The sequence below is a fragment of the Gymnoscopelus braueri genome, assembly GCF_963280865.1.
Source record: "Gymnoscopelus braueri genome assembly, chromosome: 13".
Lineage (NCBI taxonomy): Eukaryota > Metazoa > Chordata > Actinopteri > Myctophiformes > Myctophidae > Gymnoscopelus > Gymnoscopelus braueri.
Genome location: NC_137615.1, coordinates 39,657,070 through 39,682,888, shown reverse-complemented (window position 1 = coordinate 39,682,888; position 25,819 = coordinate 39,657,070). Strand labels below are relative to the sequence as shown.

The 25,819-nt window shown below is 41.6% G+C and overlaps 1 protein-coding gene across 2 annotated transcripts; it reads left to right on the top strand.

The window, feature by feature from the left end:
- The first annotated feature begins 375 nt into the window (after nucleotides 1–375).
- Nucleotides 376–25,197, top strand: LOC308099285 (sarcalumenin-like). 2 transcript variants are annotated; one of them, XM_080447990.1, is made up of 7 exons: nucleotides 376–453; nucleotides 14,690–14,803; nucleotides 15,270–15,365; nucleotides 16,652–16,687; nucleotides 18,889–19,005; nucleotides 21,667–21,900; nucleotides 22,080–25,197. In XM_080447990.1, exons 1-7 carry the CDS (start codon nucleotides 393–395, stop codon nucleotides 22,889–22,891), a joined length of 1,470 nt encoding a protein of 489 aa, XP_080304116.1. In that variant the 5' UTR covers nucleotides 376–392; the 3' UTR covers nucleotides 22,892–25,197. The 2 variants fall into 2 exon arrangements, with proteins under 2 accessions (XP_080304116.1, XP_080304117.1); XM_080447991.1 differs by lacking the exon at nucleotides 16,652–16,687.
- The last annotated feature ends 622 nt before the right edge of the window (nucleotides 25,198–25,819 follow it).

The following is a 25,819-nucleotide window of genomic DNA, read 5'->3' as shown; positions in this document are numbered from 1 at the left end:
GATGTGCAATGACTTCACACTGATTTTTAGAGCTTGGGTCCCTTGCCTCGATTGCAGAGCCCTAAGCTGCAACCTGTTTAAAAAGGAGTCAGCTGTTTGCATACGTAAGGGCCTTTTGGTATGCTGTGACTCTGTGACGCCTGGCACACACACACACACACACACACACACACACACACACACACACACACACACACACACACACACACACACACACACACACACACACACACACACACACACACACACACACACACACCTCTCCCCCCCCCCCCCACCCCCCGCCCGCTGGCCTTCTCCATGCCGCACCCCCTTTTCCCACTATGCCCTTTAACCTTCCCGCCGTGGTATATATAGTCAGTGTGACTATCATAGTTCTCCTGGCAACCATCATGAAGGGTTTAGTCTCAGTCTGCTGCTTTGTCTCCGTGCTGCTCTTGCAGGCCACAGCAGGTAAGCTCAAACATTTTAACACATTATACACGAGTCCGTTTCTAGCTTCTTTCCCACTGTGTGTTGTTCAATAGGGTCAATGGCAGTGGGCGTCTGCATTCTGCTCTGCATTTGCTTTTAGTGTGCTTAGATACTGCTAATGTGCAGTATATGAGTCAGTGGCATGGTGTACAGTAAGTTTTGGTTTTAATATAAGTACTGTGGTCATACTTTGTTGCTTTGTTTGGGAGATAATGTAGTGGAAAGGGATTGTATTGTCAATGATTCGGATACTGTGATTCAGATTGTTGCAACGGTCAGTCCTGGTCAGCCTTGATCAACTTCACTGTCCGACCCGTTCTGTTGATCACTTGACAAACTGGGCCAATATTCCTCTTGTCAGGTGAATGAGTTGGATATCAGGGGAGCTGGCTGGAGAACGTGTGAGTTTAGAGTGAGGGAACATACTGCCACACTGTCAGAAGAAGATAGCGTCACCCAAGTCTGCCAGAGAGTTATTTAAACGTTGCCTGTTAACAGCAAGTGTAGCATATACTGTGTGAGGGGATGCAATCCCCCCCCGATGTGTTTTTATACAGAAATGAGACAGCGACGTGGGGCTGTAGAACAGAGGAGCCTGGCGTCTCCTGGGGATGCACAGTGTGTCGGCTGTCTTAAAGCTTGGAAACCAACTGATGGAAGGGCTTAGCGTGAAAGATAGCAACCATACAGGCCTCCACAGATTGTTTTTTTCTGTGCTTCACAATCTCAAAGTTGTTCCGTACTTTAAATGATGGGGTTTATGCAAATTATACTTATTTTTATCTGGGCATATTATCAATAGTCTAACAGTGATGATCACGGCTGAATGGTTTCTGGCTACATGATGTGAGCTGAGTGATGTGGTGACCTGCTTACATCCACATTACCCCATCCAGACACATGGATGGATTTCTGGGTCCACCAGTGTTAGTTACCCTTGTCTGTCACCCTTGTCCGTCCTTGACGGGGGGCATTTAGTCCCAGAACCGAGGGACAGGCCTTCGTATTCCAGCCAGGTGTCTAAGATTGGAAGGCCTCCTGAAACCCTACACCGTCCACTGTAGGTCCACCCCTCCCCTCCCCTTCCCCTCAACAGCCCCTCCCCCCTAGTCCCTCACCCCTCCCAGCCACTCACTACCCTTTCGACAAGCTGGACAGCTGCTGTCACCCTGTACTGTCACAATCACAATTTATTCCCAGCAGCTGGCCTTATAGGGACATGCATTCTCCGGGCAGGAGGGGCGGACTGAGGTTTGAGCCGGGGTTGAAGCTCAGGCTTTCATAGACTCCCTCCGTTCAGACGCCTCCATTTTGCTTGTCCACAAGTGCTAAGTGTGTTATTTCGATAGCATGTCGTTTAGGCAGATGCTAGGTTTGATTGTTTACCTGCTATAGTTACAGTACTTTGTAGAACTTAATTGTTCTCTTTGCACTCTTTTTACTTGACCATTTTGTTTGTTGACTAGGGTTCATGTCATTTACTCCACTCTTGCACTAAGTTGCTCTGGATAAACACAGAGCCCTATGACTATAACTATGAAGATATAGTTAAAAAATAAATCGTTCACACCACAACTATAACAAAAACAATTGTGAATAGGTATTGTTTTAGTTATAGTGCTTGGAGTGACCGGCCCCTAAGAGCATTGATTCCCCGGGGACCCCCAGGGGTCCTTGGGCGAGTACCAGGGGGTCCTCAGCAAAATTAGTTAATATAGCGTCACAATCATTTGAACCACTTTAACTATATTTTATACTTTGGCTATTCAAAAATAGCAGAGCTTGTAGATCTGCTATTTTTGAAACATCCCTGGCACAAAATGTTTTTGAGATGGGGGGAGGTCCACGGACGAATACATATCATTTTGGGGGTCCTTGACATGAAAACGTTTGAGAACAGCTGCCTAAGAGCATCCGCCCAATTGCCTGAATTATAAATTGTCCTCCAGACTCATGCTGGTGGTGTGCCTTTTGATGTTTCTGTTTCAAATTTGGCTTCCGTGTATTTCACTTCTTGCACTGCAGACACATGGCGCCAACAAGCTAGGCTGTTGTGAGCAGCACTGGTGTTCTGAGTTTGATATCTATAGCAGATAGAGGAAGCTATACGTAGAGATTGACTGAAGATGCAGTGTCCCTCTAATTAATCCATTTAGACTGAGGCCGATTCTACAAATGTCTTCTAAATCCTAACAGTTTTCTGAAAAACTACTGTTGCTATATCAGTGAGTTCTCAAACTTTTTCATGTCAAGGACCCCCAAAATTAAATGTATTTGGCCGCGGGCCCCCATCTCAAAACATTTTGTAATAGGGACCTCCAGAAGCAAAGATTTGAGTCAAATGTTCCCTTTAAAAAAATATATATATACAAATATTTGCACAAATGTTGGGGATAATAAAGAAAATAGCAGATCTACAAGCTCATAGCACGGCACTCGCTGCCGTGCTATGAGCTTGTAGACCTGCTATTTTTTAATAACCAAAGTACATAATATGGATAAAGTGGTACACAGGTGCGTTCCCGGTTTGAATGGGTTAAATGTGAAGTCCGGTTGCTATCATGTTGTCATACAAACATCTGTCTGTCTGCTCCATGCTCTGAGGAGTGGTTTGATTGGGAGTGTGTGTTTTACACAGATAAAACGGTGAAGGCGGAAGCAGAGCAACTGTTCGTTAATGTTGGTGTTGTAAAGTCTTTGTTATGACAAGTGCATGTGTGCCTGTGATTCTAGCAAGTTTAAAGGGATAGTTCATCCTTTTTTTCTATCGATTAGTCACCCCATGGAGACTTGAATTCATATTTTTTTAGTTTTTGTCGTTCCTAAGCCAATAATTTGATGACCAGCGGACTGGTAGGCAGCGGTTCCGGTAGGAGACACTAAGGAGACTCTTTGTGTCTCCTACTGGAACCACTGTCGGTCATCAAATTATTGGCTTACGAATGCGAAAAAAAGAAGAAAAAAAAGTCTCCATGGGGTGACTAATCGATAGAAAAAAAATCATTTTGGGGGTGAACTATCCATTTAATAGCATTTAGGACAGAAGGCTCTTACATTTTGCACAGCAAAAGGTGCACGCCATTCATTTACAGTATTTTGATGATTTGGATGATTAATATATTAGTATGGTCTACCATTTGATTTGAGATGCGCATCAGTAGGCAGCATCATTTAACTAAAATAGACATACTGACGTAATACCGGTATATACAGTAGCTGGTATAATTATGCTTTGCCTTTTGAAGAAGCTATTCTTAATGTTCTTTAAAGGCTTTACTACATGGCTCCAAAAATGTAAAAATCTGTTCTTGAAATTGTTACAATGTCTTGTCCCATGAGTACAGTGCCTTATCAGAGAGAGGTCTGCGGATGCAAAATTATTCCTGGAAAAGGGTAATTGACTGGAATGCTGTGTTGACCCAGTGGCCTGTCATGTCTGTTGTCACAAACAGAGACACTTTCCTGGGGTCAAAGACCAAGCTGTTACTCCCTATAGGTCAGGCTCCTTGCACCTCCTAGTCTTAGGGCAGTATGACGTGTCACTCTCTAACAATAACTGATTTGGAAATTTGTGTCTTTTGGGTTTTGTGTTTTTTAAGCAGTTATTTTCAGGGAGTGACACAGTTGTTCCACAAAGGATAAACTAAGGCTTTTAGAGTGCTGCTAGTGCTAATGGTGCTTCCAGTAAAGTACAGGTAAACGTCTAATTTCATTCTGGGCTATGAGGTTCCTGACTTATTCTGAGTGAAAAAGTGTTTTCTCCCTCTCGAAGCTTTTCTGTCGAGTGAGTCCAAGAGCTGATCTCACAACGGGGTTATTTGTGTTTCTGAACAACCTTAGTTTGTGTTTTAGTCCAGTCTGTTTACATTGGGAGTTGCAATGCTATCGCCCTCATTGATATACAGCAGAATGTCTTTGGCACTGGCTGCAGAAAGCATCCATTGGCTCTCCGCTGACGGCATGTCTGGGACATCCCTCTGGTGATAGTAGTACTAGAGGGGACCCCTCCAGTCACGGCCAGCCCGCTCACTCCCCCACCCCTCCACGGGACACGTGCTCCAGCCTCAAGGTCACTTGACGTCTTCTGGCTCAGGGACAGGAGAGCAGGGATAGTATGGATGAGATCAACACTCCAGCGTAAAGTTCCTTTCCACCCCCTCGTCCTCTTCCCATTTTCCTGCGTGTGTCCTCGAATTGATCCCGCGACTTACCACCCGGATATGGCCTGCTCCATATAGGCCGGTGGCCTATGGCATTGGTCTGGAAGGCCCTTAAGCCACTAAGATTGGCCCTAAAAAGCAACCCGGCACAAGTGCTTTGAATGTTTCTCGCTGTTTAGACGTTGTACCCGGCCTGCAGTAGTCTTGATTAACACATCAAGATCAGAACTTCATGGACATATCAACAGATGTTATGTCGAAGTTGCACTGACATTTTAATTGTGGACTAAAGCCAATGTCTTTCTTTTTTAATGATTAATAAGCAGAATATGCTTTGCTTATCACAATAGCTTTGTCTCCAATTTTAAAGTGCGAATGCAGCACTGTATTTGCGACCCCTATAGGTGGACAGTGGCATAGCACGCCAGATCAGTTCTAGTACAGTAGAAGTGATGGGCATTTTGCATGTCACACAGGCAGCACAAGGCCTGTCGGATGGGGATGTCTCCAGACTGACTAACACTCACACCCTTAAAATAGGAAATAGCCATTTTCCTCCCCCCCCCTCCATCCTCTTTCCATCTTCTGACCCATTGTAGGGCTATTTCTGGTCATGGGGGTGTACCAGCTCCAGCAGCACCTGTTGCCACCCGTGCCCCCGACTCACCACCAGGCACTGTGCAGCCTGCTCTGTCCGTTCTCAAGCCTGTGACCACCTCCTAGCTTGGGAGGAAATAGATAGTAGTTTGGAGTGTGAGCAGTGGTGAAAAGTAACTAAGTACATTTACTTAAGTGCTGTACTTAAAGGACAACTTTGTTTTTTTTACAACAAGGGTTATTTTATTAGTTTGTAATGATAATAATTAAAAGATGAGTGTTAAAAAAAATCATGTATTGCTTTCTATCGTTATAGTGATTTTAGTGATTTTTAACTGGGGGGGGGCGGGGCTTTCTGTCCATTGATAAATAGTCATGAACGCAGCCTCCGATTTCCGTGACACTTTGTACGCATATACACTATACAGTTCAAGAGTTATAGGCCAAAACGTGAATCTGCCTGTTACAGCGCCACCATGAAGCTGATTTGAAAAATGTAGGGTGGCATTTCTTCCTTGGGCTAGTTGGGATGTGCGTACAAAGTTTCACGGAAATCGGAGGCTGCGTTCATGACTATTTACCAATGGATAGAATGCCCCCGCCCCCCCAGTTAAAAATCACTAAAATCACTATAATGATAGAAAGCAATACATGATTTTTTTAAAACACTCATCTTTTAATTATTATCATTACAAACTAATAAAATAACTCTTGTTGTAAAAAACAAAGTTGTCCTTTAAGTGCTATTTTCAAACATTTTAGTACTTTTACTTTTGGTACTTTAAGTAAGTTTTGATGCCAATACTTTTGTACTTTTACTCAACTTTTACTTGTAAGTATAGTATTTCTATATTGCAGTATTGGTACTTTTACTTAAGTAAATCATTTGAGTACTTTTTCCACCACTGAGTGTGAGTGCAAGTTAAATCTATGGATTTCTTTGTCTGTTATTTGATTTGTCAGCACAACAGTTAGTTGGCTAGACCAGGTGCTCTATGAAGACATATCCTGCAGAGATGGTCTGTTAGGATTGAATGACACTCTTGTTAATCTACTTATGTTCAAATATGTCGTCTGCCAGTGACTCTACCCTATGAAATCCCTTGAGTGGAAGATCCTCTTGAGGAGAAACTCCGGACCTCACAGCCCTCATCATGTTCAATCTAATCCAATTGATCTCTGTGCTGCAAGCAGACACTGTACTATACACATACACACACACACACACACACACACACACACACACACACACACACACACACACACACACACACACACACATACACACACACACAGACACACACACACACACACACACACACACACACACACACACACACACACACACACACACACACACACACACACACACACACACACACACACACACACACACACACACACACACGCGCAAGCAGACACTGTACTATAACACACACACACACACACACACACACACACACACACACACACACACACACACACAAACACACACGCGCAAGCAGACACTGTACTATATCACACACACACACACACACACACACACACACACACACACACACACACACACACACACACACACACACACACACACACACACACACACACACACACACACACACACACACACACACACACACACTATTCAGAGTAGAGTATACGCTAAATATACATTCTCTTTTAGTTTTATAGTTCAAAACTATCAAATTAGCTGTGTCCTATGATGAATAGTGAGTGATTGATTGACTTATTAATTGCTTTTGGCTACTAATTGATCTAAAGCTTTGAAAAGTGTTTTTGTCACATTGTTCATAATTCATAATCACTGAGTTCCCAATCCACATCGTGAATGTGACCATCAGCTCCGTTTACAGCGTTGAGCTAATACTGCTATATAATTGAGGTGTGACTTACTCAGCCACTGAGGACAAATCACCGACATTCCTACAGGATAGGCTGGTGCCGTCGGAATGTTTCCCCAAACCGAGGACGGTTGCCTGGCAACAGGCTCAATCAGGACACATGGGTCTCAGTGACAGATGTCCGGGGTTCATATCTGCTCCCCCGGCGCCTGCGGGGTTAATTTAGAGTGCTCCGGGACTGATGCAAGGTTTGCTGTCCACAGGCAAGACACACTCTCTGATCTTTGTGCTGCTCAGTCCAGGGGGCCTGCGTCGGGGCTCGACTGGCGGGGCAGGCGTTAACAAGTTCACGGCAGTTTAAGGCCCTCTCAAGAGGCTTGTGTCAAAAGACATGACTGCTCTCAATGACGCCTCGAGTTACAGCAGTTTCACTAAGCTCTGTGTGCTGCCTAACGCTGACAGGTATAATGCTTTGAGAAGATGTGATCCGTACCTCAAACGTATACTGTGCTGTCAGCTGACCCTCCGTTTTCGATCCCTACTAGGTCATCCTGCTCTTGCAGAATCAGTGAATGCAGGGTTGTAAGATAGACCATATAGCTGGTGATAGCCATACTTTTATGCATATCCATTGCAGCCTTGCACCAAACGTTTTTCTCCTATTAGGAGTGTTTGTAGTGTATCTGTTCAAATGTCTCTAATCAAATATGCTACTGGTGCAGTCCACACAGGTCTATATACTACAGTTTGTAGTCCTAAAACACGACAAAATAGCCAATCTACAAGCTCACAAGGCATCGCAACGCATTTTGAGCTTGTAGATCTGTCTTTTTTCTTTTATTTTCACCCATAATGACATCCCAATATATGGACCCAAAATAGGGATGCCAGTTTGAAAGCCTAAGAGAGATTCATGTTTTATTCTATGACTTTTAAAACATTTGTTTCTATCACAACCATGAATTTGAAGCTGTCATTTGCTTTCATTTTACGTGTGCCTGCGTGGTTCCGTAATGTGTTTTTATGTGTGGAGATTATCTTGTTCAACATAATGCATAATATCTGAAACTGAACATTTTTCGTCCATAACCAAACGGGTGGGAATCACGGGTGGAGGTAACTTCAGGTTGACCTATACAAATACCATTATATTTCCTGTTATACTTGAACTCACTTTGACCTGCAGCTAACTTGGGGCATGGTGAGAAGCTATAGTGAAAGATGTCTACAATGTCTAGGAACAGTCTGGGTACAGTTGGTACTTCAGAATGACACATCAGGATTTAGGGTGGATGTAGCTGGATGTAACCCTTGGGTCGTCCCAATCCAAATTCGAAATGTCCCACCCCACTCCCTGAGCAGGGGAGTGGGGTGTTTCTGTTGCCTGGGAGCCATACAATAATCCCCATTGCCCACAATTCCCTGTAAACACACACATTTACGTGAACAAATGCTTTTTGGGCGGTGAAAACGCCCCTATATGTGAGGTTTGGATATTTGCACACCAAATCCTGCACTGTGATTGGCCACCAGTGTACCCCCCTAACCCTGCACCGTGATTGGCCAATCACAGTCTATTCAGGACTGTGATTGGCTTGGGAAACATGACACATGTGCATAGCCCTATAAATAGGACTATGCACTTAAAAAAAACACATTTATGTTTTTTTTTAAGTGAATCACACATTGTGGTTCACTCTTTCATAAAAAGTGTTTAAATAAATGTATTTATTTTTTGTACATGATTGGTTGACTCATTCAGTATTGTGATTAGCTAACAAGACACCGCCCACTTCACACTGGGTGTGATTTTTTAAAATGTTTTATATATATATGCATGTTTAATGATATTACATTCACTGGGTTTCTATATTTTTAAAATGTTATTCCCACTTTGTGAGACTTCACATAACAAAACATGGGATGGATGATGGTCTATAAATGGTCTGCATTTAGTGCTTTGCATTGTGTGTTACATTCATCCAATAAAAGCCATTGTAGTAGAATTTGAGCAGAAGAATTTGGACGGATGATGTTACATGCCGTTGACCTCCACTCAGGAGGACAGGACAGATTGATGTCCTCTTACATCCTTAAAACACTTTCAACCTGGCGGCCCTATTTTGGGCATGTCAATACAGGCGGACATTCTCAAAGATGTTCAAAATTCTTGAATAGTGATAATACTTTCAAGATTGCTCTATTTTCGCTATTCGTTATACAATGAAGTATATAGGGCTTTACGTGGTTAATCTTCCCTCGTACTCTGTCCACAATAATCTTGTCTCCTGTAGTATCGGTCTTTGGAACCTCTATTATAGATTTTGTTATCAATTATGGTTTCTGAGGCACTGTACCCCTTTTGTCCAGACTGTTAACCTTTTGGCTGCTCTTGTTCTCGTGCTGTGCCATGCTGGGAGCACGATTACGCACGGCTATTTTTAGCAGGTTGAGGGTGTAGCAGCGCTGCTCCTTAACAAGCAGCGTGTCACAGCCTCCACTTTGCTGAAAGGAGCATCTGTCGCGTGCTCAGTGAAAGCCTGAAGTACAGTATATTATGCCATTAGGAAAACAGCATCTCCTGTGGTGTGTTTTTACAGTGGTGCCCCGGTGTAATGTGAGTGAAGAGATTCATTAATGGATCAATATGTCACTGCAGTGCCAGCTTGGCGTTTGGACGACTACTCGTAATTTGATCCATGAGTCAATCATAGACACTTGAAAAGAAATGCTGTAAGTGTGAGAAAATTAACATTGCCTCATACCCACAGTAGCTTGGTGCTAATTTAACCCCTTAAACCGTAGCATCGCCATTCAGGGCATTTCATAATACCCGAGCATTGGGCAAAATAGCCGATCAGCTATTTTCAACGAAGAGATTTGGTGTAGTAGACAATAAAAAAGGAGGGGCCGTGTATAGAGCCCTGGGGGGCCCCGGTCAACAAAGTAGGCCTATGTAAGATCTAAGTGGTTAAGCAGCCATAGAGTATCTCCACTTAGGAGATAGCATCGTCCTTGAAACAAATAATGTGTCTGAGAGGACTGAGATGCTGAATGGATATATTAAATGGACATGGTTTCTGTCTAGAGGGAGGCAAATATTTACAGCCAAGCAACTTTAGTACGGCTCCAATTGTCAGGAAGCAGCTAGGAATTATATCTGAGACAACATAATGCCATACATGATGCAAATCATCATCAGAACATACCCTTTGACTCTCAATAGAGTGCAAATTATATTTCAGTATTATTTTGATTGATCTACAAAAGGAATGGTGGTGACACGATATGATGCCATAAGATCGTAGCTAATCGCGTGTAATTGTGATGTATTGGTTAAAGAGCATGTGGTTACGGTAGCTGTTTCAAGGAATAAGGTTTATGAAATTGCGTCTTGAGCTCAGGATCACCCTCCTTGACCTCTCCTTTGGACCTTTGATGCTTCTCATTGTTTCTAGCTCAGAAACCACTCTCATGCAAGCTCCAACAAAAGTGATGTGAGAAAATTCCAGGAGCTTTAAATTTCACCCTACTGGGATAGCAAAGTTGGCAATGTAGCAGTAATTTGCAATGGTGTTGGAACATTCTGATACTAGACTGTAGAGCAAACCAGATGTTTCAGTCACATTGGCATGAAAACAGTTCGATCCCAGAAACTGGCTTACATTGAATTTCCTTGATTGAAAAAATACCATGAGCTGAAGCTTTTACTCATTGGCCTAAAATGTACTGTAAATGGTCTAAGGCTACAACTATTGATTCTTTTCTTAGTGGTTATTCTATCTATTACTTTTTTTATTCAATTGAAGAAAGTATTTATTTTACTTTTTATTCAGCGAATCTACCTGGAAAAAAATAGATAAATTAGATAATGTAAGAATAGATTGTCTTTATTCGGACAGATCTACAGAAACAGAAACAGGAAATGCAGACGGATAGATCATGAGTGACTCCCCCAATCGATACATTTATAATAATGGATTGTTTTTTATAATCGATTAAATTGGTTTGTTCGATTAACTGTGTTGCAAGTCTGCATTATATTCATACACCGATGGTGGAGGCTCCCACGCAACTGCTCATCGTGAGCAGTTTCGGTGTCTTTCTCAAGGACACTTTGTTATTAAGCCAAGAGAAGCCGAGGATTGAACTGAACCACTGCCACCCCACTGACTTAATCCACAAAACCAGTGGTTTTCAAAGCCCACCCCCCCTCCCCAGATTTTATTTTTAAATTTCCATTCAAATGAAATTCATAACATTGTTGGCATCCCTGTTTTGGGCATCTCATTATTATACTCTAATCAAAACCTTTCAAAAATGTTCAGCCAGAGGCTATATGTCTATTTGGGGGTCCTTGGCCTGGAAAGGTTTGGGAACCCCAGCTCTACATAAGTGGGTTTGTGATTTGTAATGATCGTTATACACAAGAGACATGGCATGGCCTGGGCTCAGCCAGGACTTCTGCCAGTTACAAGCTGGGATCAGGAAGTTGTGTTCAGCGGAAATATGTAAATGTTCTATTCACTCTGGTCCTGTGTGAGGGCAGATTTTTACCATTTAAACAAATCAATATGATGATCTTCCTTATATTTGAGATTATCATTAACTCCGTTGGCAAGGCTGTTGTCAACTCCTCTGCCAAGGTGGACGCATAAAGACGTATCACAATATTTCACATTAATATCATAATCATAGAATATCTACTGTATCTCAAAGTTTTAATGTACAAATAAGCCCCCCCCCACCCCCGGTCGTCGGCATCTATTATAAGCACTAATCCTTATGAATAATTACTCAAGCATATGCTCAGATCAAGTGAGTGCCTTTGAAAATAGACAACACCGAAATTAGCCAGTCACCACATGCTACTTGCCAGTCGCAAGCGTCCGAGTTTGAATAATTAGACTCTGCCTGTGCCCTCAGTTTCCAGCAGTGGTGGAAAGTAAGTACGTTTACTTAAGTACAATTTTGAGGTATTTGTACTTTACTTGAGTATTTCCAATTTCCAAAACTTTTACTTCTACTCCACTACATTTCAGAGGCAAATATTGTACTTTTACTCCACTACAATTATTTGAAAACTTTAGACACTAGTTACTTTGCAGATATAAATTATAAATTATTTTAAACTATTTGAAAATAGCCGATCTATAAGCTCACAATGCGTGGCATCGCCACGCGTTGTGAGCTTGTAGATCGGCTATTTTCAAACATTTTAGTAGTTTTATTTTTCGTACTTTAAGTACATTTTGATACCAATACTTTTGTACTTTTACTCAAGTAAATTTTGAATTCCGGAATTTTACTTTTTACTGCAGTATTGATACTTTTACTGAAGAAATGTGAATACTTTTTCCACCACTGGTTTCCTGTCTATCTACACTCGCCTCTCTGAATGGGAAAGAGGAAAATAATACCCCAAATTAAAATAATAATAAATCAGTCAACACTTGTGGGGAAGTGTCAATACCGAATGTGGGAGTTGCATATAGTCCCATGACAGCACAGAGTCTAACCTCCCCTGGTCATGGTAGTGTGGGCTTTGAATAGGCCTATGTCCCTGGCCTAACTACCTATATATAGGACCCCAGCTTGTGGGTGCGTGTGTGAGAAATACAATGGGTGGGTGCTGGTCTCAGTAGTGTGGCCATATAAACGGACTTGTTCCACAATGGGCTGGTCCAACAGGCTGATAAGTCCCTGACAAGGGTTTTAAATTTAGAAGAAAGGCAGAGGATTACATATCATTGTCTCCAGTACAGTGGGCAATGGGGGAGTGCTGGTCTAGCTCTGGTCCTGTCAATGTTCTCCTCCTCATCTGTTATGAAACCAGGGGGAGTCCCTCTAGTCACTATCTCCATGTTCTGTTGTTGTAAAGCCATGGCGACGTCAAACAAATGTCTTTGTCTGGCTATTTTTAGTCACGCCATTTCTAAATTGAGAGTGGCTTGTATTAGCAGCTGTGATCTAAGCAATATGATACATTCAAATATGGAGATGTCACACAGCACTAGTCTAGTGTAAATACATTCTCTCTCTCTCTCTCTCTCTCTCTCTCTCTCTCTCTCTCTCTCTCTCTCTCTCTCTCTCTCTCTCTCTGGCTAAGTTTGGATGAGATTATTCCTACTGATGTCACATTGATTTGTAGGTAGAGAGATATGCTTTATGTCCGCGGGTATTATTGCATTGATTAATATGTCTTGGCTGTTAAAATTATTGGGAGCGCAGCCAGATTTACCTGCAAACTCTGTCCATTCACAGTTTACTCTAGTTCTAACAGACAGACAGACAGTCAGTCAGTCAGTCAGTCAGTCAGACAGACAGACAGACAGACAGTCAGTCAGTCAGTCAGTCAGTCAGTCAGTCAGTCAGACAGACAGACAGACAGACAGACAGACAGACAGACAGACAGACAGACAGACAGACAGACAGACAGACAGACAGACAGACAGACAGACAGACAGACAGACAGACAGACAGACAGACAGACAGACAGTCAGTCAGTCAGTCAGTCAGTCAGTCAAACAGACAGAGGTATGGTAGAGTAGGCCTGTTAATACAATATAACTAACACATCTGCAGTGGTGGGAGGTGGTCTCTTCCATTGAGACATGTAGACCCTGGTGTTTTAGTGCATGCTGCTTGGAGTTTACAGTATGAGCGTAATATCTTCCCTGTCCAGGCAGGCACGGATGCTTTCTTGGCTAAGTGGCAGATGTTTGATCTCTCACACTTAGGACATAAAACTCACAGATTTCAGCTTTAAAACTGTCCTGCAGAATCTTAACTTGTCAGTTATCTTCGTGGCACACAGACAGACATTCCCAGCAGTGGCAACACAGCCTATATTGATTTGCATTGATCGACGCAGCTCAAGAAGAAATAACATAATCAGCCTCGTAGCACGGCTTTATGGAACATTTACAACATGCCGTTATCTATCAGTCTAAGAGTATACATGTTCTCTCCTTGCCTGAACTGTACTATAAAACTGTCACGAAACAGCTAATTACGTTTGCTAAACCCTGGCATCTGGGCCTACTTGACTCTCACTGCTGAGCTGTCATGATGCCACTAAAGGGAGAAGACAGAGGTGGACTCCTTCCAGTCTCTCAGTCTTGGCTCTTTTGTTTGTGTATGCCTAAATCAGTGGTTCTAAACATCTTCATGTGAAACGGATTTAGCCATGATCTCCCGTTTGAAAGGATTTTGTGCCAGGGACCTTCATAACATTTCTGTTGTTAAACCTTTTCAAGATTATGCCAACATCTGTTGAAAATAGCAGATACCATACGTTGTGTTGTGAGCTTGTAGATCGACTGCTTTCGAATAGCCAACGTATGAAATAGGGTTAAAGTGGTTGGACTGATTTTGATGATATATTAACTCATTTTGTTGTAGACCCCCTGGAACCCCCTCAAGGACACATGGGTGTCCCCAAACCCCACTTTGAGAACCACTGGCCTAAATTGCAGTTAGATTAAAAAAATTAAGGCCCCTATTACAAACACTACAATTGGAAGTATTGGTCTGGACTGGTAGTTGCATCATTGTGAAGCTTATGGCTTTTTTTTTTTGCTTTTTTTTTTACAGATGAGTCTGTGGCGGAAGAGGTCTCCACTGAGGGCCTCCCCCTCAGAGACAGATCTCACATTGACGAGACATTGCGGCTCGCAACTGAGGCAACTGAGGCACGAGACTATACAGGTAAGAAGTCGATATGGCTGATTTATGCTTGGTGGCGTGCCGTGTCATGCACCCACAATAGGCGATCTACAAGCTCACAATGCGTCACAAACTCACGATGCAATGTGTTTATGAGTTTGTAGATCTGCTTATGACCCTTATGGCACTTTAACTATGGTGTTTTATTTTATTTCCCTATAAAGCTTTTGTTGTTGTTTACAATAGGCTATGTATTAATATACCATACTGTATTCCCCCAATTCTGGCACAAATAGTAATACAAATTTGAGCTCTGACACTGTCCTCAGGTCAACCTACATCGGTCCTGTTGGGTGTAAGGAGCAGCATGGCCTCTAGGGGCTGCTGGAGGACCTTTTACATTAACTCGTTTCTCCATCTATCCCAACAGTTTCAAACGTATCTTAGTCTCACCCACTTTTTAATTCTCTCGTCTCGTCTGTTTTTTGTTTTCTTTCTTGTCCTCCAGGGGCTCTGGAGAAGTTAAGCAAGATCTACCGCACGGCTATCAAGCCCATGGAACAGGCCTACAAGTACAATGAGCTGAGACAACATGAGATCTCAGGTATGCTGGACGCTTTGGCTGTGTGTGCATTGTGCTTCACCTTGTTCTAGTGTGTGAGTTCAATGTTGGAGTTGATTTGGAGACTGGTCTGTTGACTGGTTCATACACACACATCGTCATAATCACACAAACCACTGGGCTCTTAGGCTTAATGACATACTAAGTATGTTACTTCAATTCTTGTTTATCCTGGAGAGGAATGGCTACTTCTTGGGTTCATGGTTCACCAATGGATATTAAAGCAACATTTTAATGTAATAATAGGCTACCTAAAATTATATTTAAAGGAGGTGTAAGTGATATTTATTAGTTAAAATAAGTTGAGTAGAAATAATAAGAAATAATCGATAGCAATATTTACTATCAAAATATATTAAATATATATAAATATCTTTACAAAAACATCACTTTCACCGCCTTTAATCCTAAAACGTTCTCTCTCTGAGAATGCCCCGTGTTAAACCTGGCTGTGTTTGAAAGCAATGGCATTCTTGGCGCTGATGGATAAAGGTATACTATAATTTTCTACTATTATTCATTCCCCATTTCTCCCCTGCATGTTCTTTTATTTTTCTTCTTTTTTGGGACAAGCTTTAGCTTTTTCCAACTACTCTTTCCACTCTCCTTTCTACAATTAACTGCCAAAGAACAAACAGCACAACTCATCTTGTGGCTTGACAAGCTTGGTGTGCATGCTAACTCATCGAACACCAACTATATTCCATGCCTAGATAGAAGCTTTCAACTTGTACTGAGGTGGGGAGGATTTTAACCACATTAACCCTGGGGGTCCCTATTTTGGGCATATCGTTATAGGCAAGAGATTATTATTATATTTTCTTCTAAAAAATTATGACAAATAGTGAAAATAGCAGCTCTACAAGCTCACAATGAGCTTGTAGAGCTTGTAGAGCTATTTTTGCTATGTGTCATATGACAAAGTGCATACGGCTTAGCCTAAGTGATTACATTTCTGTGCAATAATAGATTAGGCCTATATGAACTCAAATCTAAAATCCTCATGGCAGGAGAATTGGAAAGAGCCAAATAAAATCACACAAGCCATTGTAGAAGTACATGTTTGATATCATGTCAAATATGGAATTAGATTCCACCCAACATCTACCATCCCTTCCATGATTTTCCTTTTTTTAACATTACTCCCCTCCCCCCGGTAACTTCTAGAAACCCCTCACCCTCACTGAGTTGTCTTCCCTCTTTCTGAAACCTCCTATTCCTTTTATCTCTCTCTTGACTTCACACTTATTTATCCACTCATCTAACAGCCTACCCCGGACGAACCCTGGGGGCCTCCAACACAGGTGGGTATAATGGGGGGCTTCTCTATGCATGGCACTGCCTGAGGTGCTCTGCCCCCACCCCTCCCCCCTTCATCTATCATCATGCCTTTATGATCCCAGTCACATTGGTCGTTATAATGGACCGGTTTGATTGTTTTTGGCAATCAAACTATGACTGGAATCACACCACCATTCCATCTGTGCTGTCATTATCATTTACACTGTTAACACTTTGGCAAATTCTTTCAATATATCATTCAAGATTGTTTTGTTGTGTTGCAGAGTTGAGAAAAATACTAATGAGGGGTGGTCTTAACTATTGAAAAGTGAATGCACAAATTCAAAGACCCTTCCTAATGAACTTATTATAAGTGTATAATTCTGAACTAAATACATAGTTTCAAAATGACTCTGGGCTATATACTAAACAATATACCAGGAACTAACATATTCTAATAATATGAAATGGTAATTTAATGGGACATCTGGGTGTTGTAGAGTTAAAACCACAACCACAACCCACCACCACCCTCTGCCTTGGCCAGGCATTGTGTTTTTGTGGCTACACTACCAACTCCTACTGGTTGGTCAGCACGCCTGTTCAGTGGGCAGGAGAGAAGAAGCGACTGGCGACTCCATGTGTATCGAAGGAGTCTCATGGTAGTCTGCAACGCTACATCTACCCCACGACCAAGACTAGGGATCTTAGTTGGCAGCGACAGGGACTGCAGGACACATGGGGGGAGATTGGCAAAATCTAAATGGGCAAGATGATTAACAATAATTTAAACAGCTGTTAAAAAAACAAAACAAACAGTGACTTAGATGTTCAGTTGAGGTGTACTATGAAGGGGGTGCATGTGCTGTGCTGGCCTATGCAAAGAAATGTTGGACGCACATAACATGTGCTCCAATATTATTGGAGGGTTGGGGAAGTCATTGGAATATAAATTCTGAAATTATAATTAGTCCATAGCCGGTGATGTGCTCTCTCTCTCTCCCGCAACCATGAGAAGTTGATGTTTAAGCTGTTTGAGTGAAGCTATGTGTGCTAATAACACAACCTGGATTCGAACATTGCACATGTGAATCTGCGTGCTAGTGCTATGAAGATTATATAAAAGCGCCCTCCCGCACATAAAACGCATTGGCCGTGGTCGGCACTCGGGCTCGGCAGCAGTAACTCCACGCATGCGCAGTTTGATCCCATAGCTTGCTGCGCTGTAACCATGACGACAGATGATCCCATAGGCCGAACTCGGAATCTCGGAATCTCTGGCGTTTACACAAAATCGCTAAAAACTTCTTCAATTTTGGGAAAGTGAAAAACAGGCGTTGTGGTTGTGTGCATATGCTAATGATCAATGGCCGTGTGCAAGTTCGGATCAATTGCTCAAGCCTCTGAGGAGAACCGTGCAGAACAGACAGGATTTGATGACAGAGGTTTCCTTATTATATAGTAGAATATTATATAATAATTATATAATTACAATTATAAATGTGCTCTGTCACAATCTATGTTACTTATACAGTATGTGCAGTATATAGTCTTAAATGCCATAAAATCAAAAAATACATTTAGAAATGTTTCGTTTTTGAAAAAAGAAATCAGGAAGAACTCCCTTTTTCTTTCACTTTTATTTTTTTCAATATACACTTTTTTTTAAAGATTGATATGTATAATTGGGTGAATAACGCAGTACAACTGAGCCCTGCCACTCCAACACCATGTCCACTCACACACACCTCAGCTTGCTATGGAAGCTTTGTCCATTTATATGACTTGTCTTTTATCAATGTATTGACATGTTTGTTTAAGACCTGGCTGCAGCATTTGGTTGAGGTTGCCTTATGCTACTGTTTGTAAAATCCTAGCATGAGTACAGTGCATGAACAGTGTACTGCTTTTATATGTTCTAGATCCCTTTTATTTCTTTTATTTGTCAGCCTTTTCAAGCCTTGAATGAAGACACGTTTTTGTGCTGCGCTGGGAGTCTAAGAATCAAAAACTTTGTTCATCTCCAACATGAGTGACATTTTTGGAGTATTGTTATTTTGGTCCAAAAATGGAAGCTGTATTTTCTTTTAATCCTCACATAATTTGTTGATAGTTTTGCTTTCTTTCATTATTATTTTCCAATTTGCTGAGCTTAACTTGCACGGCGAGTCATTCCTTTGCTACCCCGTTTTATGCCAATTGCTGTCCTGTTCTTACTTTACAGATGGAGAGATTACATCCAAGCCCATGGTGTTGTTCCTGGGACCCTGGAGTGTAGGCAAGTCCTCCATGATCAACTATCTCCTTGGCTTGAAAGAAGGTCCCTACCAGCTCTACACAGGTAGGTTACCCATTTGCTGTGTTCACAACTTTGTGTCTTCTCTCTTTTCCTTTTCTCTCTCTCTCTCTCTCTTTTTTTAAATGATTTTTAAATCAAATTCAAAGCATTAGACAAGCCATCAATACTTACATGTAAAACAAAATGTCACTAAAGGCACATAAAATGTACTTGGTAAACATGACAGAGTTTACATCACAACGCTGAGACTGCTCTGAAGAACAGAATTCCAATCCTAGCATTACTGGAACTTAGTGCTCTGTTCAATACTGCAGACCATACTGCAGACTTGGAAACTAGGTTGGTAGGTAGGTAGATCAGAACAGACCCAAATTGATCTGTTTTGTCTTTTTTCAAGACAGGGACTTGTTTTAATTGGCAACTACATATATTCTCCTGTTAAGCCTGCCAAACTATTCAAAACAAGACACAGTGCCTAATAACAACGAGGCCTCCATGTCCAATCTGTAGCTATCAATATAGTGTACCGTTTTTCTTTTAAATGAAGCTACACAAATCACAATGTGGTGCCACATCGACAAACTGGTGGCTTGTGGGCATGTTGTTTAATGCGATGACAGTCTATGTCTCCAAAACTTCACAAGAACAATGTTGGTGTAACTAAAAGATTTGCTAAATCTTATTCTCAAATGCATACATTATCAACTGGCCTACAATACTGACAGCTCACTCATGGTTTAACTTTTTGAGCCGGGCGCCTACATACTGCAACCAGTTACGTTTCACATCTTCTAGCTATGGGCTTGATAAATGCCTCCCTTTATCTCTACCCTAAACTTAACCTCACAGAAGCCATGCCTAAACCACTTTTGTCTTGTGTTCATGCTGCATTCGTTTATGGCTGCAGGTGGCGCTATTTCATGCATCCTCAATGTATGTAGCAACATGACCTGTGATCTACTTTTGTGGGGACAGACACATGCATACACAGACAAACCCTGTTCTGGACAGTTTTGGCCTTCGGCCTCGCTGTAAAACTAAATTGCCTACCATAATTGTGCGGATGACAGTCAAATTTACATAGCTTTCATCAAGTGACTACTGTCCTATAAATTTGCTATATCAGTGCCATGGACAAAATAAATGATTGGCAAATGAAAGATGATTAAGATTAAGAAAAAAATTAAGATGATTGTATTTGGTGCCAAGAAATGCTTAAAGTGCTGACCTTGACTTCCTGTCTTTGGACAAGCCAGAAATCTTGCAGTAATTATGGATTCAGATCTAAATTTGAATAGCCATATCAAGTCAATTATTAAGTCACACTATCATCTTAGGTCCAAACAAGGCTTAGACACTCTAGTCCATTATGTCCACTAGGTTATAGGCTCCTGTAATGGTCTTTGTCACATCTCCCCCAAAAAAGGGAGGGGAAAAAAGAGAGTAATACGTTTAAAATATTGTTGCTCATCCTTTAATGATTTAGTGGTTTAGGGCCAAAATACATCCCTGACTTGCTTTTACATTATGAACCCTCAAGAAGTCTCAGGTCGCCCAGGACCGGTCTAACTATTTCCATTTTTTAGTTATCATGCAACACAGAGCTGGAACAAATTTCTAGATGAGACGTGAACCAACTCTGACTGCTTTTAAATCCAGATTTTCATGTTCTCCACTGACTTTTATTAAAAAGGTTAATCAAAGGAGTTAATTAGTGTTTCAGCACTTGCTAATCATTTCAGCACTTGTTAATCAAAATGCTGAATTTCAAGTTATGCCTCCTTCATTAACCTATTTTATTCCTTCTATTGTTGATTAGTCCAATTGATTGATTGATGTGTGTGGGTTAACAGATCCATTTAATCAATAATCAACAATAATTCAATTAAATTCAATTTTATTAAAGTGTCAAATCACAACAAGTTGTCTCAAGACACTTTACAGAGACCCGACGTTGTCCCACCCTGAGCAAGCAATTGTGCGACAGTGGCAACAATACAAAAGTCCTTCTGAGAAATATACATTATACATTTGAAAATGGGTTTGACTCTCATAATCCTATATTAGTTGAGTTTAATGTTTACTTAGATCTCCATTAGCTACCTCACATGGCAACAGCTACTTTTCCTGGGGTCCACAGCATTAAAAAGCAGAACATTTAAACGTCCATTTTAACATAATACATATTAAATCAGCAAGGTTATATGCAAAATTGCCTAAAGTGGAGTAAAGTGAACTCCACACAATCTAACCCACTCCCTTCTCCCACCCACAACCCAATAAACCTTTCACAGAAAAGGAAATCGTCTTGGATTCAAGCACACATTTAAGTGCAATATAAAACATTAAAACATAATTCAAACTTAACAAAATGAAAGTATCTTAAAATCTAAAACATTAACCAAGAATACACAAGATACCAAACAAAACCGACTTCTAATTTCCGAGACATTTTTTGAACACTGCTAGGGGATGAATGAATTAGAATACATTTTATATTGTGTGGGTTCAGAGACCCATTTGTTGCACCACCAGTTTCATGGGCTTTGAGTCCCCCTAGTGGTCTGGGTTTGAGTCTCCTATATAAGATTCTTGAAATGCCTTTTGTCCCTTTTATAAAGTTTAAATGCCTTTTAATGCCTTATGTAAAACACTTTGAATCATCTTTGTGTATGAAATATGTTATAATCCCCTTGTCCTCAGGTGCTGAACCCACTACCTCTGAGTTTACTGTAATCATGCACGGGGAGAAGGTCCGCTCTGTGGAGGGTATTGTCATGGCAGCAGACAGCTCCCGCTCTTTCTCACCTCTGGAGAAGTTTGGCCAGAACTTTCTAGAGAAGCTGATCGGAATTGAGATGCCCCACAAGCTGCTGGAACGTGTCACCTTTGTAGACACACCTGGAATTATTGAGAACCGCAAGCAGCAAGAGAGAGGTGAGACACAATTCATCTTGTTGAATATATTTGACCTAAAAAAGTGCATCCTTTCTCATGTATAATATATTGTGGTTTTATGACCAGTTTTATTTATTTATTTAATTTCATCTTTTTGAGGCCATAAGATCTCAATGGCGATAAGTATGCTTATATAAACGTTCTCTTTTTCTATCCAGGCTACCCCTTCAACGATGTTTGCCAGTGGTTCATCGACCGCGCTGACCTGATCTTCGTAACGTTTGACCCCACCAAGCTGGACGTGGGGCTGGAGCTGGAGATGCTCTTCAGGCAGCTGAAGGGCCGTGAGTCCCAGATCCGCATCATCCTCAACAAGGCTGACAACCTGGCCACCCAGGACTTGATGAGGGTTTATGGAGCCCTGTTCTGGAGTTTAGCCCCCCTCATCAACGTGACCGAGCCTCCCCGAGTCTATGTCAGCTCCTTCTGGCCGTACGACTATGCCCCCGACACCAGCCGTGAGCTCTTCAAGCGTGAAGAAATCTCCCTCCTGGAGGACCTCAACCAGGTGATTGAGAACCGCCTGGAGAACAAGATCGCCTTCATCCGCCAGCACGGCATCCGCGTGCGCATCCATGCTCTCCTGGTCGACCGGTATGTCCAGACCTTCAAAGACAAAATGAGCTACTTCAGTGACGCTGACCTGGTCTTCAAGGAGATTGTGGATGACCCCGACAAATTCTACATCTTCAAGTCCATTCTGGCCAAGACCAACGTCAGCAAATTTGACCTTCCCAACCGCGACGCATACCGTGACTTCTTTGGCATCAATCCGATCGGCAACTTCAAAGCCCTGCCGTCTCAGTGCTCCTACATGGGAGGTTGTCTCCTGGAGAAGATCGAGAAGGCAATCACACACGAGCTGCCTGCCCTCCTCAGCAGCGTCAATGCCAAGCAGCCCGGCCTGTCCTCCTGTGAGGCTACCGGCTGTGGTGAGAAACCAGCAAAGAACCGCTATCGGAAAAACTGAGGGAATCTTTTTTTAAATAATGAGGTTGGGGGGGGGAGTAGGGAGATGGAGAAAAGAGTGAAAGAAAACAGGACTGGTGTTGGCCAACCCTGCTTTTATTAGAAAGCCTGTATTGTCAAGAAGTGAGGAGAGTAGTGTGTGTGTGTTTGTTGTTTTCTCAGGAGAATTATGTGGTAGGGAATCTAGGGAACTGGCGGAATGAAGGAAATGGAGGGAGGGATGGGTTGTACGAATGATGAGGCAGCTGACGGATAAATGTGCGGAAGAGATGAGAATAATATTGATGAGCTTAGTCGAAACATGTGCCCATCTCTCTCTTTTTGCGCAGTTTCAATGGACTGTCTGGGATTCTTGGGGCTACAGAAAACACCCATGGGACAGAAGCAAATAAATGGAGGAAAAAGCATCTAATTTAATACAAATAAAAAACCCTGAGACTGAAAGCGGTCGATACCAGCTCCCTTGTATGTGAATAAAATGGGAAATTGGAAACAAGAGTTGCCCATTTGTTTTGTAAGATCTTGAAAAATTACATTGCAGCAGGTCAATTCCATGTGCTTAAGAAGTCTTTTTTTTTTTGGAGTAGCCTTTTTTCGGGTGCTATACAAGCCATTCAATCTAGTTGATAAGCCAAACTTGAGCATTTATTTCTGTCTAGATATAAACTTTGCATGCTAGGTGTCACATTTTATTTAACAGATGGTGCATGTATTTCCCTTCTAATATAAACACAGTAATATTTCCTAAGGTGTCTGGCAAGCAAAAATGGTTCCATAAACAAAGGCTTTTTTTCTCCTTTTTGTTTTGTATACATATCGCTCATGGTTGTTGACAGCCTGGAAATGAGCTTTGTTATGAAGGTAGAGGTCAGGGCTCAAGGGTCATGTCTTCGAAAGTGTACATTCTGCTTCACTTAACTATTCTTACTGTTGTCTAAGTTTATGTTTGCCTTTCTTTGACAGCAAGTCAGCATTGTATTGTGTATTATTTCCTTCTTAAGATAAGCTTCACAGCGATTTAGCTGAATGACCATAAGTGACACCCGAGTAAAGGACATCACGTCCATGATGTAGCAGTAATAAAAATGACTGATGTGTTTGAGTTATAGCTGTCTTTTTCAATTTCTTAATTATTGATATAAATGAGCATCTATCTATCTATCTATCTATCTATCTATCTATCTATCTATCTATCTATCACAAAAAAATTAAGCTACTGTAAAATGTGCATACTATCGTTAAAAGATGTTGTCAAATTTGATTAATGGATCAAGAGATCATAAGAGTAATTCTGTGGGAGAATAAGGAGTAGAGTGGCGTGGTGTATAGAGCACTGTTTCTCAACGTCTGGTCTGGGGTCCACTAGGGGTCCAAATGGACCCATACTTACCCTTGGAACCACAATCTACGCTGTAACAGTGTTCAATTAACGCAAGGGTTCATTTGGTTCCATTTGTACACTCTCACGAGTGACAGACCCGTAAGGTTCCATTTGTGGTCCCTGGTGGTCACCGACGTTGAGAACCAGTGATGTGGAGGAAAAGGACCCCTGACCCCTGACCTGTGGAAGAAAGTCCTACAAGGATACTATCTGACCTCTAGACCCCGTCTGGGCTAGATCCATGCCATGTAGCTCATCCAAGTCCTTTAGTATAGGCCTATCCCAAAGAATATTCCAGCAGTTTGGGCTGAGGACATTGTCTGGACAGCACCCTAATAAATCCTACAGGTAGGCATTACTATACAGTACATCGTCCATAGAGTTCCTGGATCATTTATTTGGAATAATGTACTTGCCTTACTAATCCTATGGTATGAGTAACCAATACAATACAATGAAATCAGAGGAAACTAACGAATAATGGAAATAATGCACTGGATCTACAATACAAAGTCCTATGGGTTCAATGAGTGAAACTCAATTACTACCTGTGTTTGTATGCTAAGGAAATTGGTTCAGGCATATGTTTACACTGCAGTTACATAGCATGTCCACTAGCAGGTGCTGTATAAATGGTTATACATACAATTATCACTTATAGCACCAATTTACATACATAATAGGCTACCTATTACAGTGGTAGCCCAGGGCAATTTAACTGAGATTGTGTGGCTGTGCTTTTGTTATTATATTTCATTATCAAGCAATGTAACTTGCCTGTGAATTAAGTTGGGAATGCGTGTATATCTCACCAGTCGTTGTTAAATTAATTAATGTCTGTTTTTTTTGTGTACATTTTAAACTTAAATTTAGCCAATTTTTTTGGAAGCTTGATCATCAAGAATAAAGATTTTTGATTGACTGGGTATGGTTATACATTGTTTTAATTTTTGTTCAAGCAGACCCCTCCAGAAGGCAAGCTTATTTTGGATGCAGTGGAAATGTTGTTTCCTCTATTTTCACAAGTTAGGATGCATCTCTCTCTCTCTCTCTCTCTCTCTCTCTCTCTCTCTCTCTCTCTCTCTCTCTCTCTCTCTCTCTCTCCCCTTCACCAGTCCCTCTGTGAAGGAGATATGTCACTGCCCAGAGATGGGCCGTATTTAATACATGCATATGAAATACATATTTCAAATACTTTTTTGTATTTTGTATTTGGCTGGGATGGGAATACATGTTATGTCATTTTCTTCCCAAATTGAAACATTTTAAACATGGTTTATAATGTGGTATAAACACAATGTGAGATGTCACTTCTACTCCGCCTCTGATTGGCTTACCCACCTTCAGAACAAATTCAACCACAAATGAGAGGCAGAGTAGGGAGGGTCTTGAGACAGACTTCATATCACCTTGCCTCACCTAGTGAATGAAGCCTCGTGGACATTTCCTTATGCATTAAAGATTGATAACTACATTACTGCATAACCCAGAAATGGTCAGACAAGCCAAATTTGATTATTTGTGATATCAGTATCCTGGTCAATATCC

What these genes read in the sequence shown, in the direction of transcription:
- LOC308099285 (XM_080447990.1), top strand. Translation starts at nt 393, where the DNA reads ATGAAGGGTTTAGTCTCAGTCTGCTGCTTTGTCTCCGTGCTGCTCTTG. An exon ending in TGAGGCACGAGACTATACAG is followed by an intron (nt 14,804 to 15,269) that starts GTAAGAAGTCGA and finishes CTTGTCCTCCAG; the next exon opens with GGGCTCTGGAGAAGTTAAGC. An exon ending in GAGACAACATGAGATCTCAG is followed by an intron (nt 15,366 to 16,651) that starts GTATGCTGGACG and finishes CTCATCTAACAG; the next exon opens with CCTACCCCGGACGAACCCTG.